The following is a 12,350-nucleotide window of genomic DNA, read 5'->3' as shown; positions in this document are numbered from 1 at the left end:
AGCAACAATAGGGGCCGCTCTGGCCCGCGGGCCCCCGGCCCGCGCTTCCTCCGGAAGAGAGCCGCCGGCGCGGGGGCGGGCCGGTGACGAGACGGGCGGCGGCCCTCGCCAATCGCCCGCAGACTAGCGCCCGCCCCGCTCCTGACGGAGCCCAATCAGCGGCGAGAGCGGCGGGCGGGGCGGGGCGAGCGGGGTGTTCCGGCGGGGCCCGGCAGGCGCTGAGGAGGAAGAGCGAACCCGGACGGCGCCTCTCGGCGGAGTCTCGGCGCGGGCCAGGTGCGGGGTCGTCGGGGGCGGGGACGGTTATGGGGGTGGTCGGGGGCGGGGCCTGCGACGTCGGCGGTCCCCGGGCGGGCGCCGGGTCGTCTGGGGCCGCAGAGGCTGGGGGCAAGCGCGGACGGGGGCTCCCGGGCACCCCGGCCGCCGCCCCGGGCCCGCGGCGCCCGCAGCCGAGAGTGCCGGGCGGTGGGGCCTGCGGGTGGGAGCGGATCTTCACCCGCGCAAAGTCCTCGCCGGCCGCCGGGCTCGCGTTTCCCCAGGTGCTCGCTCGGGTTTTCTCTCCGAGGGGAGCTAGCCAGCCGCGCTGCAGTTTACCGGCCGTGTGTCCGGTAGCAGCGAGGTTTAGGCCGGAATCTGGCCTGCCATCCAGCGTGTTAGCGGCCTGTCTGCCCAGCTCGAGGTTTTAAATCTTTCGGAGCCGCAGGCTAATAGATTATTTAAAATGTACAGAACATGGTGTTGACGAGGGTCCCCAGCTGCCATGCGCTTTAGATGCACAGGTAAATTTCGGGGTTTGAGAAACGGGAGCAGAAGCTGAGAACCTGGCCCCGTGGGCCGGCCCACCCCGGAATGAGCTGGCCGCAGGTGTCGGGCGTCTGAGGCCTGGCCCGGCTGCGAGAGGCGCTTTCCTTCTGCTCTTCGAGCGCAGCATTGGAGGAGGACGTTAGGGTGTCCGCGGTCGTGACCGGGCCTGCGCGGTGGTGCTTCTTTTAGGATGACGACTTCAGGAGCTCTGTTTCCAAGCCTGGTGCCAGGCTCCCGTGGGTCCTCCAACAAGTATTTGGTGGAGTTTCGGGCCGGAAAAATGTCATTAAAAGGAACTACCGTCACCCCAGATAAACGGAAAGGGCTTGTGTACATTCAGCAGACGGATGACTCCCTCATTCACTTTTGCTGGAAAGACAGGACATCGGGGAACGTGGAAGATGTAAGTGTCTGGGAGTGAACCTTGTCTTGAGGACACCTACCCGCCCCCCACCCCAAAATGGTCAGGGCAGCGTGGTCTTTACAGTAGGACACCGTGCTCTGGGCTTGAAACAACTGGTTGACAGCTTGGAGTGTGTTGGTGGGGTGTGTGGATCTGCTTGTGGGCTTTCTAGTCTCAACGATCACGTCCATCTCCTCTGTCGCCTGTGTACGTGTAAAGCTCTGAAGATGAGGTGCCTAAGACTGGAGAAAAAGTGTAAAAATCCTGACCTTGATCACAGCCCTCTAGAAAGCTTTCTTTAGCAGTCATTTTATTCAGACAGTATAGTTTTTTTGTTAAGTTCAGGAGCAGGTCAGGGCTGACTTTTTAACTCATCTTGGAATGTTGCTCCCAAAACGTCTCTATCAAAAATCCTCCAGGAGCCGGAAACCCCCCTTCCCTGTTCAGTACCGGGCCCCTCTCCTGGCCCTCACGACCTTCCTGGGGTGCCTGTGACCCTCGTTTGTCTGCCCTGCACAGACCCTGCTGGTGAGGGGCTTGGTCTCTGTGTCCCGGGGCCTCTGCCCAGCCCGCCACACAACCCCAGGCCCGGGCCCGGCCTGTGTTCCTGGAGGTCCTGGGGCCCAGCAGTGCCTCTCTTTAGGATCTGATCATCTTCCCCGATGACTGTGAGTTCAAGCGCGTGCCACAGTGCCCCAGCGGGAGGGTCTACGTGCTCAAGTTTAAGGCAGGGTCCAAACGACTCTTCTTCTGGATGCAGGTATGCAGGTTTTGTTTCCTTTTTCTCTTAAAATATTGTCATAAAATTAGGTTAGAAATTTGCTCATGGGGCCTTTGGATTTCTGTGGGTTTTTTGTTTTTTGTTTTTCCCCAAAACCCCTTCATATACAAGTCATATTCCACGAAGGCAGTAATTAGGTCTGTTTTCTAATTCTATTCAGTGTATAAAATAATGGATTTGCCTGGTAGCACAGGTGCTAAAGAATCTGTCTGCAATGCAGGAGACCCAGGCTCAGTGCTTAGCGTATAGTAGATAACCAGAAAATATTGTTGTTTGAATGACCTATGTTACTTTATTTTCAAACACAATTTTTGAAAAGTGCCAGCTTGTCAGAATTAGCTGTTCTGATGGTAGAGTTTGCTTTCCCTTACCAGCTGGTGCTGACCCTGCTTGCCATGGAACCAAAAGATTCAAGAGTGTCACCGTGTGTGGGGAGTAGGGGTGCGGTGTGAGGGCGGGTTGTTGTAGTGGGCTCTGCCAGAGTCCAGAGTGTGTAGCTTGGCTTTGGGGCCCTTTCGAGGCTGGAAATCCCTGGGTCACTTACAGGAATGATTTCTGGGCCGGGTCCCATCTCTGCCTGTGATTTGCTGGTCTCCCAGTGCCCCCTCCAGGGTCATAAGCACAGACCGGAAGCCAGGGCGAACCCTGTGTGGTGGCTCTGTCTTGTGTCTTCCCTTTTGGTGTGTTCTGGGGGTCTCTGGGTGGCAGTGCACCGGTCATGGGTGCTCTGTCTCGAAGTTCTGGGGGTGCCCTCAGGGTGATGCTGCCTGATGACCCCCTGCATGCCTAAGTGCTCATCATCAGCACCCAGCTAACTCTGGAGGGCTGCAGGCCAGGGCTGGTTGGTGACAGTGGTGTGATAACAGGGTTATTTTACAGCATTACATGTGTTGAAGGATTTGAGTGTTTTTTTTTTTTTTTTAACTTCGACTTGGGGTTTGATAGAAAACAGCAAAATTCGGTAAAGCAGTTATCCTTCAGTAAAAAGTAAGTTAATTAAAAAAAAGGTTTGATGACCATTTTTAAAGTCTTTATTGAATCTGTTACAATATTGCTTCCTGTTTTATATTTTGTTTTTTTTGGCCCTGAGGCATGTGGGATCTTAGGTCCCTGACTAGGGCTTGAACCCTCACCCCCTGCAGTGGAAGGTGAAGTCCTAACCACTGGACCACCAGGGACATCCGGGATTTGTGGTTTAAGACGGTCACACAGCCTCATCCTGGAGGATAGGGTTGCTTGTGTGCCAAGTGCTCCTAGCGCGTCAGTCTCCCCGCCTGTAAGATGGCTGGGCTGCTCAGTTGCGCCTGTTGCTGTGTCCTCCCCACAGGAGCCCAAGACGGACCAGGATGAGGAGCACTGCCGGAAAGTCAACGAGTATCTGAACAACCCGCCGATGCCCGGAGCCCTGGGGGCGAGTGGGAGCGGAGGCCACGAGCTGTCTGCGCTGGGCGGTAATGGTCACCTTCCCGGATGTGCTGTGAGGTTGGAGTCGGTTTCCGCTGACGTGGACCCTGGGTGGTGTGGGCCGGTGGCTAAGCGGAGGTGGAGGATCCAGGTTAGGAGCCCCTTGGGGCGGTTCCGGAGTTGGTCCCTGCTCCTGTCTTCAGTTGGTGACCCGTCTGTGAGCCCTATTGCGCTGGCTCCTGGCAGGAGACACTCAGCGCACAGCTCAGGGTCAGCTGAGATGGGGGCCGCCCCCAGGACCTTGGTGGCGGCGGAGGGGTGGGGGCAGACCCAGCTGGAGGCCCCTGGCCACCGCAGCCCCAATCTGAGCACCTTCTGTCCTGCAGGGGAGGGTGGCCTGCAGAGCCTGCTGGGGAACATGAGCCACAGCCAACTCATGCAGCTCATCGGGCCCGCCGGCCTCGGAGGACTGGGTAACACGCCGAGGGCTTGGGCGCCTCTTAGTAACAGAGTCGGCAGCTTGCAGCTTCTCATCAGCTCTGTCAGCCATGTCTGTGTGCTGGCTTCCCTGGGCAGGGGCCTGGTTTGCCTTAGGGATTGACCTGGCACCAGGTGGGCAAGGCCTTCCAGGGCCCCCAGGGAGGACACAATTCCATATTTCAGGGGAGCACAGCTGGCTGAGGAGCAGGGCCTAAGAACATGCGACAGGGATCCTGCCTGGGCCCCCTGGTCTCCCAGGTTGGCTTGTCTGTTGGGGAAACGCTTGTTACTTTGTACTGAATTTGGACTCTGTCCTTGAACCGGGGTGCGTTGGTATTGTCATGGGATGGAGAAATGATAGATTTAGTGGGTTAAGCTGCCAGAACACGCCTGAGGAGTCCCAGCCCTGGGCCCCCGCAGACAGGCCTGCTCTGCTCCTTCCCCTGCTTGTCCCTGGGCTGTAGTGCTGGGTGGGTCTGCTCTGTGGTGGGGGAGGGGGCCTCTGGCCAGGCCTGAGTGTTGAACTGCGTGTCCTTGCTCCTTGCAGGTGGCCTGGGGGCCCTGACCGGGCCGGGCCTGGCCAGCTTACTGGGGAGCGGAGGGCCTCCAGCAAGCAGCTCTTCATCCAGGTGAGCCTCACCCCTGGCTCTCTGGTTTCACCAGGTGTTCCTCCTTCACAGAGGCTGGACATAGGAGATGCTGAAGGATGGAGTAGGCACCTGGGGAGGCCTGTCCTTTTCAAGGTTCAGACTTCTCCCAGAGACCTGGCAGCACAATGAGGTCTGGGGCAGGATGGATGTGTTGTGGTGCCTTTGTGGGCATGTCACCCTCCAGTGTTCCCTCGCTCTCCCCAGCTCCCGGAGCCAGTCAGCAGCGGTCACCCCGTCCTCCACCACCTCCTCCACTCGCGCCACCCCAGCCCCTTCCGCTCCAGCAGCTGCCTCAGCGACCAGCCCGAGCCCCGCGCCCAGCTCAGGTGACGGAGCCAGCACAGCAGCCAGCCCCGCCCAGCCCATCCAGCTCAGCGACCTGCAGAGCATCCTGGCTACCATGAGTGTGCCGGCTGGGCCGGGAGGCGGCCAACAAGGTAACACTGAGCCTCTGCCCCTGCCTCTCTTGCCTCACCTCACCTCACCACACCACGCCCGGAAGTTCCACAGCTGAGTGTCACTGTCCTCCCGCATGGGCATCCTGGCTGGCGTCCAGCCGCTGACGGCCACTGCTTGTGCCCTAGTTGACCTGGCCAGCGTGCTGACACCTGAGATCATGGCCCCCATCCTTGCCAACGCGGATGTCCAGGAGCGCCTGCTGCCCTACCTGCCATCAGGGGAGTCCCTGCCACAGACCGCAGAGGAGATCCAGAACACGCTGACCTCACCCCAGTTCCAGCAGGTAGACACATGGCCCAGGTGTCCTGCGGGAAGCTTGGTGTAGGGGACACTTGCCCGTCTGCAGCACAGCCCCTGGCATCAAGCGTCTTGGTTCCTGCGGTCCCCTTCAGCTCTCTTATGGACTCAGGTGCCTGGCTCTTCCCACAGGCCCTCGGCATGTTCAGTGCGGCCTTGGCCTCAGGGCAGCTGGGCCCCCTCATGTGCCAGTTTGGGCTGCCCGCGGAGGCTGTGGAGGCCGCCAACAAGGGTGGTAAGTACCTGCGCCCCCACCCCTCGGCCACAGGTGAGGCAGAGATTGTCTCCTTGTAGTTGAAAAGAAAGGCTTCCCCCACGTGCAGAGGATGCCTAGTCTGATGACCTGGCCTCCGGCTGGCTCTCACCTCCTGTCCCCTAGTCAGCAGTGCTGGGCCCGGGGCTGGAAAGGTCACGTCAGGCTTTTTAATGCGTTTTAGACGTGGAAGCATTTGCCAAAGCCATGCAGAATAGCGCCAGCCCCGAGCAGCAGGAGGGCGATGGGAAGGACAAGAAGGATGAAGAAGAGGACATGAGCCTGGATTAGGTTGCTGCAGCCACGAGGGCTCAACCCCCAGGTCATTTGGCCTCAGTAGTGGCGTTTGTGATCGCACCCTCTCACCTTTGCCCCAACGTGCTAATCAGTAAAAGTCTTTTCTTTTATCTGCCAACTCTGGATTGTCTGCGTGCCAGGGTGGGCTGACGGGAGTTGGGTGCAAGAAGCTCCTCTGGGCCCGGGTTCTGACTCAGAGGGACAGTCGTGCTGGGCTCGGGCCTCCAGGCCCACTGGGCTGCTTTTCTTTTTCTACATTTAAAGTCGACACTCAGTTACACAAGTTACTTTTTAATTTTTGTTTCAAGAAGCAGGGGGACCTGTGATTTACAGCTTTCCTATTATTGAATATTGGCGGAAGGGAAATTTCATAATTAAATTGAAAGATAAAAAATACAAACCCCCATTTTACAGTGTTATTTACCCTTTCCTTTAGGAAGTTTAGATATAACTTAAAACCATTCCCAGAAATAAGACTTTATTACCCATAGAATCTGGAATCTAGATAAATACACACAGACTTCATCTAAGAAGGCAGCTGAGGGTGGTGGTGTCTGCACATTGGGTGGAGGGGCTGGGGGTTCTGGGGGGCAAGACCCTGCCTGATGGGGCAGACCACCTGTGGACTCCAGAAGACCCCCTCGTGCGGCTGCTGGAGCTGTCGGCTGGGGTCCCGGGGGTGGCTGTGCTACGTGGCTGGGCAGCCGCTGGCCCCCACTGCCCCCTGCACACCCGCAGTGCGAGGCCAGGTGACAGACACCTGGTTCAGCACCAGATTCCGCATGCAGCCGTTGTAGTGAGGCCGTTTCCAGGGTTCTGAGGGAGAGGAGGAAAGGGCCCAGTTGGAGCAGAGGCTGGTGTCTCATCAGGCCTGGGCTCCCCACTCTCAGCCTCAGCGCCTGGTGCCCAGGGCAGCCTTCCCCCTCCCCCTGCCCCCAGGCCGAGGCCGCACTCACCCGGCAGGCCCCCGAGATGCAGCGGCACCAGGGTGTTGGCCCAGGTGGCCGGTGCCGGGCCCAGGGTGTGGTTGCTCTGCTGGTCCACCTCCAGCCGGAGCACGTTCCCGCCTTTGGTCACTGCAAGCACAGCTTCCTTGTGGCCGGGCTGGGAGGTCTCTCACAAGCCACGGGGCCAGGGGCTGTTCACGTACCTGCCAGTCGGTGCCAGCGTCCATCACACAGTGCTGCGGGGTGTGTCACCAGCGTGGAGAACTCACCAGCGCCGTCGTTTGCCCACAGCAGGACCTGGGGGTGTGAGAGGTCAGGAGGCCCCTGCCAGCCCTGATCCCACCCCGAGGCTGAGGCTCACACCTGTCTTACCTGTTTCCCCAGCACCTGCAGCTCTAGGTACGGGGGCGTCTGGCCCCGGCCCAAGTGGAAGACCAGGCCGGTGGCTGTCTGGGGCCGCACCTCCAGCTCCAGGGCTACGTCGGGCAGTGTGGCCCCCAGGGTGTCTGCAAGGAGGGGCCGTGAGAGGAGGAGGGCTTTGGCCCCAGGCCCCACCCTTTCTGGGTATCACTATTCTGCCCCCCCCCGGCCACCCCAAGAGGACTGGGAGGGCACCAGTCAGAGACAGACCTAGAGTGACGGTTCCCCCGCTGCCTGTGAAGAACAGGCCCTTCTCCAAGGGCCCTGAGAAGCAGGGTGTGACCCCCACCATCCGCGTGGGGGCCCTCAGGAGCCGCCCATCCAGCCTCAGCCTCTTCACACAACCCCTGAACTCAGGGCTGCTGATGGCCACCTGTAGGAACACAGAGTGGGCTGGGGTCAGGCCCTTGGGGTGCTAGGAAGGTGGACAGTGTCTGGCTGGGGAGGGGTGGGAGGCTGGGTGAGGTGGTGCTCACCGGGAGCCTGGGGCTGTGGCCGCCGGCAGGAAGGCCCCCCACAAAGAGTGTGTGTGGCCGGGGGCCCTGCTGCCTCTGGTGCTGCCGGCCTGGCTCCTCCTGGCTATGGGCCCAGACCCCATCTGTCATCAGCTGGATCCGACTTTTCTCCCAGCGCACGGACACCTGGGGGTGGGGAGAGGCACATCAGAGTGGGAGTTCCCAGATGCCCCCCCCTACCTCCCGCCCCGTGTCCCCTCTCCCAGTCCCTCACCGTATGCCACTGGCCAGTGCGTGAACGCTGGCGGCTCTGGACTTGGAGCTGGGGCCCAGGGCCTTCGGTCTGAGCTACAAAACGTCTGTGGTTCAGGAAGAGAACCAGGGAGGGGCTGCTGGCTGTCTGAGGGACAGCAAGGAGCAGGAGCCCTCGGGGGGCATGTGGGCGGACGAGCATGGAGAGCTGTGACCTGGAAGCCAAGCACGGGCATCAGCCTTGTGCCCTACCTCCACCCCACTGTGGCACCCCCCGACCCTGGTCCCCACCAAGGCTTACCAGTCACTGGGGGAGGCCGGAACATGTGCAAACTCCAGGTAACTGGTCAGGGGACCCCCAAACTGGTAGGTGTCTCGCATGGTCCTGAGGGACCCAGGTGGCAAGCAGGCAGAGTCCTGGGCAGGCTGCCGGCTTCGGCGGGCAGCCTGGGGGGGATCGGATGGGGGTGCAGGGACATGAGGAGGTGGCTTTCTGCCTACCCCAGCCCCGCCGCCCACACCCCTCCTGTACCCTACCTTCCGAGAGACAGTGGCCCGCAGCCCTTGCGGGACCTGCTCCAGGAGCTGGGTGCGAGGGGCTGGAGCGCAGCCTGAGCTCACATTGAAGCTGCCCAGGTTCTCCTGCAGGTCAAACACGCGCTGAGGCCCCAGGAGCCTGTGGAGGGTGAGGGGTGCAGGTCAGTGGCTGGGGCCAAGTCAGCAGGTTCTTGCCAGCAAACAGTGTCCCCCCCATGCCCACTCCGCTCACCGCAGCACAAAAACATTGCTGATGCAGCCACTGAAGTTACGAATGTCACTGGACTTGGGCGAGCCCCCCAGGAGGAGCTGAGGGGGCCCCTCGGGCTGAGGCTGGGGCCGTGGCCCCCGGTAGGGCTTCATCTCCTGAAGCTGGTCATCCACGTAGAGCCAGACCCTGGTGGGGAGAGTGGTGTTTCCCCATCCTGCCACCCAACCCACAGTGCATTGTCCCTAAACCCTCAGCTCTGTCCCCCTTCCCTGGAGAGGCCAGGTGAGCCAGGCTCACCCCGTGCTGTTGCTGTAGAAAGTGACGTAGTGGGGGGCCCCATCATCAAAACGCTCTTGTGTCTTCAGCTCAGTCCTGGCCAGCCGGAGGGTCACGTGACCCTGCTGCAGGGTCACCTCGCATGGCCCACCCTGTGGAGTATGGTTGGGTCAGTGAGCCAGGCTGGGGGCCCAGACTCCCTCTGGCCACACACCCCCACCCTGCTGCCCTGGTGGTGGGGCAGACGCACCGGGGACTCTCGTTGGAAGAGCAGAGCGCTGTCCTGGCTGCTGCGGAAGCCAAAGCCAGAGTAGACGTCACCCGTGAGGGGAACGGCATCGCTGGGGAGTGCCAGGCGCAGGAAGCCGTGACCGTGGAAAGTCATGGCCCGTCCCACCTGCAGGGGGCGACTGTGAGGGCCTGCGGTGGCAGCCAGAAAGGGTGTGCACGTGGCTGGGGGCGGGAGGGGCTCACCAGCAGGTCAGCAGTGCAGCCGGCGCTGACGCCCGTGGTGTTCAGCCTCTTGAGATCCACGTACTTGCCCAGGGCCTTGATGCCCTTGATGCAGCCTCGCACAGAGCCTCCAGAGGGGAAGAGCTGCCGCAGGCTGCAGGCACCAGTGTCCACGGGATGAGCCGCAGTGGTGGCCTCCCCAGGCCCTGCACCCCCACCCCCACCCCTCGCCCCAGGCCAGTGCTCACCTGGCAGGCAGTTGGCTGGGCGGCACGCCCCCCAGGTAGTAGGCGTCAGCCAGCTCCAGCACGTTCTCCTGCTCCACGCTGAACACCGTGGTCCTCTCCACGCGCACCAGCACGCGCTTCCGATTGCCCCCCAGCAGGAACACCTGGATCTGGGAGGCGCCGGCACAGGTGGGCACCTTCAGGGGAGCTGCGACCCCCACTGCCCCTCCCCACCCAGGGCCTTCTCTGAAGCCGGCCTTACCGCCTTGCTGGTTGCAGTCAGCTGTGGCGGAGGCTGCTGCAGCGGGCTGGCCTCCTTCAGGCCTGCGCCAAAATCATAGAGGAGCACTAGTTTGCCTTCTTGCACAGCCAGGCACAGGAACTGGTCCTGGGGAAAGGGGAGGGTCAGCACAGCCAGCGGGGCAGGGGAGAGGGTGTGGACAGCTGGCGGGGGGGGCGTGGATGGTGGGGGTAGGGTAGGGGCATGGACAGCGGACATGCCTGATGCTGCAGGAAGAAGATGATGCCTCTGTAGGACACGAGCCGCAGCTCCTGGTCGAAGCGTTTGGTGTTGCTGAGCTGGCTCTCCATGCTGATGCGGGCAAAACCGGAGCCGTCCAGGTAGGAGCCATCTGTGAGCCACGGGTCCCCAGTCGACTTGGAGCTGCCGGTCAGAGGTGGGAGGGTCAGCCGAGGGTGGGCAGAGTCGGAGCGAGGGTCGGCTCAGACCACACGTACCGGGCACAAGGCTTGTCCACAGCTGTATCCAGCTGGAAGGTTTTCTCGAAGTTGTAGAGACTGACCACCTCCTCATTGAGTGTGTCCAGTTCGATGCAGCCCCGGTAGCCGGGGAAGCGTAGGGATTCGGGGGGCTGTGGGCACAGTGCGCAGTCAGGGCAGACCCCAGTGGGGAGCTTGGGCCAGACACTGAGCAGGACTTCGTGGGACAGGCGGGCAGGGCAGCTTGCGTACCCAGGCTGGCCAGGCTCACCGTGAAGTTGCTGGGGTAGCCCCCCACGTAGAAGACGAAATCGTCCGGCTGGACATTGAGCAGCCCCTCAGCCCCAGGGGCCACCGTGTCTCCCTTGGTCTCTTGGACCATCCGATTCTCCACCGTGACAGACATCCGGCCAAACTGGAGGATCCTGAGGGCAGAGGTGGGAGGTGAGGTGTGGACACGTGGCCACACTCGGAGGTGGGGGAGTGCTGTGGGGACCGGGTGTCCCACCTGTCAATGCTGACGGCCGCAAACTGCTCCCCGATGTCCTCGTCGATGCTGAGGGTTGCAGGCCCTGCCCCACCGAGGCGGTACACCCAGTGCACCCTATGGCCCCGCAGAGCCACACCCATGTAGTCGCCGGTGGCCTGGGTGACAGGAGACTCAGTGGGGCAGGGCCTCGGGCGCCCCCCCCGCTCCAGCCTGGCGCCCAGCTCCACCCAGCCCGCAGAGCCCGCCTGCTACCTGGCGGCCGCCCATGTACAGCACAAACTGGTCCCCTGTGACCTGGCCAGCTGTGGGCTCTGGGCTCTGCAGGTAGAACTTCAGGGCAGTGGAGGAGGCGAGGTTGGTGAGGTCCCGAGGGGTGCGCAGCTGCACCCCTGAGCTCCCGTTGAACTTCATGGGCACCTTGACCTGTGGGGACACACGGCCCATCAGTGTCCACCTCCTGGTCTCCCAGATGCCCACCTGGCCCTGGCACTCGCACCCACCTTGCTGGCGGCACCACGGGCCTGGGCGATGAGCTCCCGCACGCGGCCGATACTGGCTGACAGAGCCAGGCTGGCATTGTGTGCCCCGCGGTCCTGCAGGAGGTTCAGCTTGGCCAGCAGCTGTGGCAGCGTCTTCTCCAGGGTGGACACTGCAGGCAGGGAACGGAGGGGAAGGAGGCCCTGCATGCCTGGCCTGCCCACCCTGGCTCACCCACCGTCGGGGCACTGTGCCCCAGGACCCACCTGAGCGGCCAGCATCGAGCACCACACGGCCCAGGTCCTGGCTCTGCAGGCCCTTGTACTGGCCCTGCCACTGCTCGACGTTCCGGTGCATGTCCTGAAGCTGGGACTGCACGCGGGCAGCTGTGTCCTGGGCCTCAGCGGCCACGGCCTTGGCATGGGCTATCTTCTTGCTTGTCTCATCTGCAGTGAGCCGTGTGGAGGCTCAGTGGGGAGGGGCCTCATCCTTATCTGGGGAGACCACTAAGACCCCCTGCCAGAACCAGCAACAGGGAATTAACCCCGCCCCCCTGACTCGTGAGAACCTCAGGGCGGTAGAGACTCACCCGCCACCCCCTCCCAGATAGACAGCCCTCCTGTGCCAGCCACACACCTGAGTGGAGTCCCCTGAGGCCTGCTTGAGTCAGCTCAGCCTCATCTCCCCCTGGTCAGTCCCCCCACCCCCACCCCCGCCACTCCATCTCTCCTGAGGTCCTTCCAGAGTCCCCGTGGCCCCCAGGCTGGTAGGCAGGGTCCACTCTCGAGTCAGCAAGGATCCCTCCTGTGCCCTGAGCCCTCCCGGCCCCTGGACCCTTGAGGTGTCTCCTGGGCGTCCAGCTCCAGCCACACTGACCCCTGCTGCTGCTGCCATCTCTGAGCCCACTGAACACCTGTACCTTCCCCGTCCGCCCCACGTCCTCTCTCTCCAAATGCTCCCCATTCCTCCTGGGTTCACTTGCTACCCAGGCTGACGTTGGGGGTGACGTTTGTTTGGTGTCTGATTCCCGACCAGAAGCAAGTCCTTAGGGCTGGGG

The 12,350-nt window shown here is 61.9% G+C and overlaps 2 protein-coding genes across 4 annotated transcripts in view; one reads left to right on the top strand and one right to left on the bottom strand.

Moving 5' to 3' along the window:
• Positions 1 to 112: 112 nt before the first annotated feature.
• On the top strand, positions 113 to 5,946 carry ADRM1 (ADRM1 26S proteasome ubiquitin receptor). 3 transcript variants are annotated; one of them, XM_061436979.1, is made up of 10 exons: positions 113 to 276; positions 994 to 1,207; positions 1,851 to 1,967; positions 3,316 to 3,439; positions 3,779 to 3,865; positions 4,420 to 4,501; positions 4,727 to 4,959; positions 5,107 to 5,264; positions 5,411 to 5,513; positions 5,716 to 5,946. In XM_061436979.1, exons 2-10 carry the CDS (start codon positions 995 to 997, stop codon positions 5,820 to 5,822), a joined length of 1,224 nt encoding a protein of 407 aa, XP_061292963.1. In that variant the 5' UTR covers positions 113 to 276; position 994; the 3' UTR covers positions 5,823 to 5,946. The 3 variants fall into 3 exon arrangements, with proteins under 3 accessions (XP_061292963.1, XP_061292964.1, XP_061292962.1); XM_061436980.1 differs by lacking the exon at positions 113 to 276 and adding an exon at positions 354 to 539; XM_061436978.1 differs by lacking the exon at positions 113 to 276 and adding an exon at positions 554 to 779.
• Positions 5,947 to 6,103: 157 nt separating this feature from the next.
• LAMA5 (laminin subunit alpha 5) overlaps positions 6,104 to 12,350 on the bottom strand; it is a 51,647-nt gene continuing 45,400 nt past the window's right edge. Inside the window, exons 59-80 of the mRNA XM_061436976.1 lie at positions 11,560 to 11,739; positions 11,317 to 11,465; positions 11,069 to 11,239; positions 10,835 to 10,971; positions 10,598 to 10,751; positions 10,345 to 10,478; positions 10,108 to 10,270; positions 9,869 to 9,994; positions 9,628 to 9,776; positions 9,401 to 9,533; positions 9,177 to 9,323; positions 8,948 to 9,078; positions 8,672 to 8,836; positions 8,440 to 8,578; positions 8,204 to 8,349; positions 7,925 to 8,117; positions 7,672 to 7,836; positions 7,406 to 7,568; positions 7,148 to 7,281; positions 6,979 to 7,072; positions 6,785 to 6,904; positions 6,104 to 6,644 (exon numbers count right to left, since the gene is read on the bottom strand). Of these exons, the coding sequence (XP_061292960.1) occupies positions 6,517 to 6,644; positions 6,785 to 6,904; positions 6,979 to 7,072; positions 7,148 to 7,281; positions 7,406 to 7,568; positions 7,672 to 7,836; positions 7,925 to 8,117; positions 8,204 to 8,349; positions 8,440 to 8,578; positions 8,672 to 8,836; positions 8,948 to 9,078; positions 9,177 to 9,323; positions 9,401 to 9,533; positions 9,628 to 9,776; positions 9,869 to 9,994; positions 10,108 to 10,270; positions 10,345 to 10,478; positions 10,598 to 10,751; positions 10,835 to 10,971; positions 11,069 to 11,239; positions 11,317 to 11,465; positions 11,560 to 11,739 (3,221 nt within the window). The 3' untranslated portion in view covers positions 6,104 to 6,516. The remainder of the gene's footprint in view (positions 6,645 to 6,784; positions 6,905 to 6,978; positions 7,073 to 7,147; positions 7,282 to 7,405; positions 7,569 to 7,671; positions 7,837 to 7,924; positions 8,118 to 8,203; positions 8,350 to 8,439; positions 8,579 to 8,671; positions 8,837 to 8,947; positions 9,079 to 9,176; positions 9,324 to 9,400; positions 9,534 to 9,627; positions 9,777 to 9,868; positions 9,995 to 10,107; positions 10,271 to 10,344; positions 10,479 to 10,597; positions 10,752 to 10,834; positions 10,972 to 11,068; positions 11,240 to 11,316; positions 11,466 to 11,559; positions 11,740 to 12,350) is intronic.

The sequence above is a fragment of the Bos javanicus genome, chromosome 13 (genome assembly GCF_032452875.1).
Source record: "Bos javanicus breed banteng chromosome 13, ARS-OSU_banteng_1.0, whole genome shotgun sequence".
Classification (NCBI taxonomy): Eukaryota; Metazoa; Chordata; class Mammalia; order Artiodactyla; family Bovidae; genus Bos; species Bos javanicus.
Note: the sequence above shows the minus strand (reverse complement) of the source record. Positions and strands in the feature narration are given on the sequence as shown.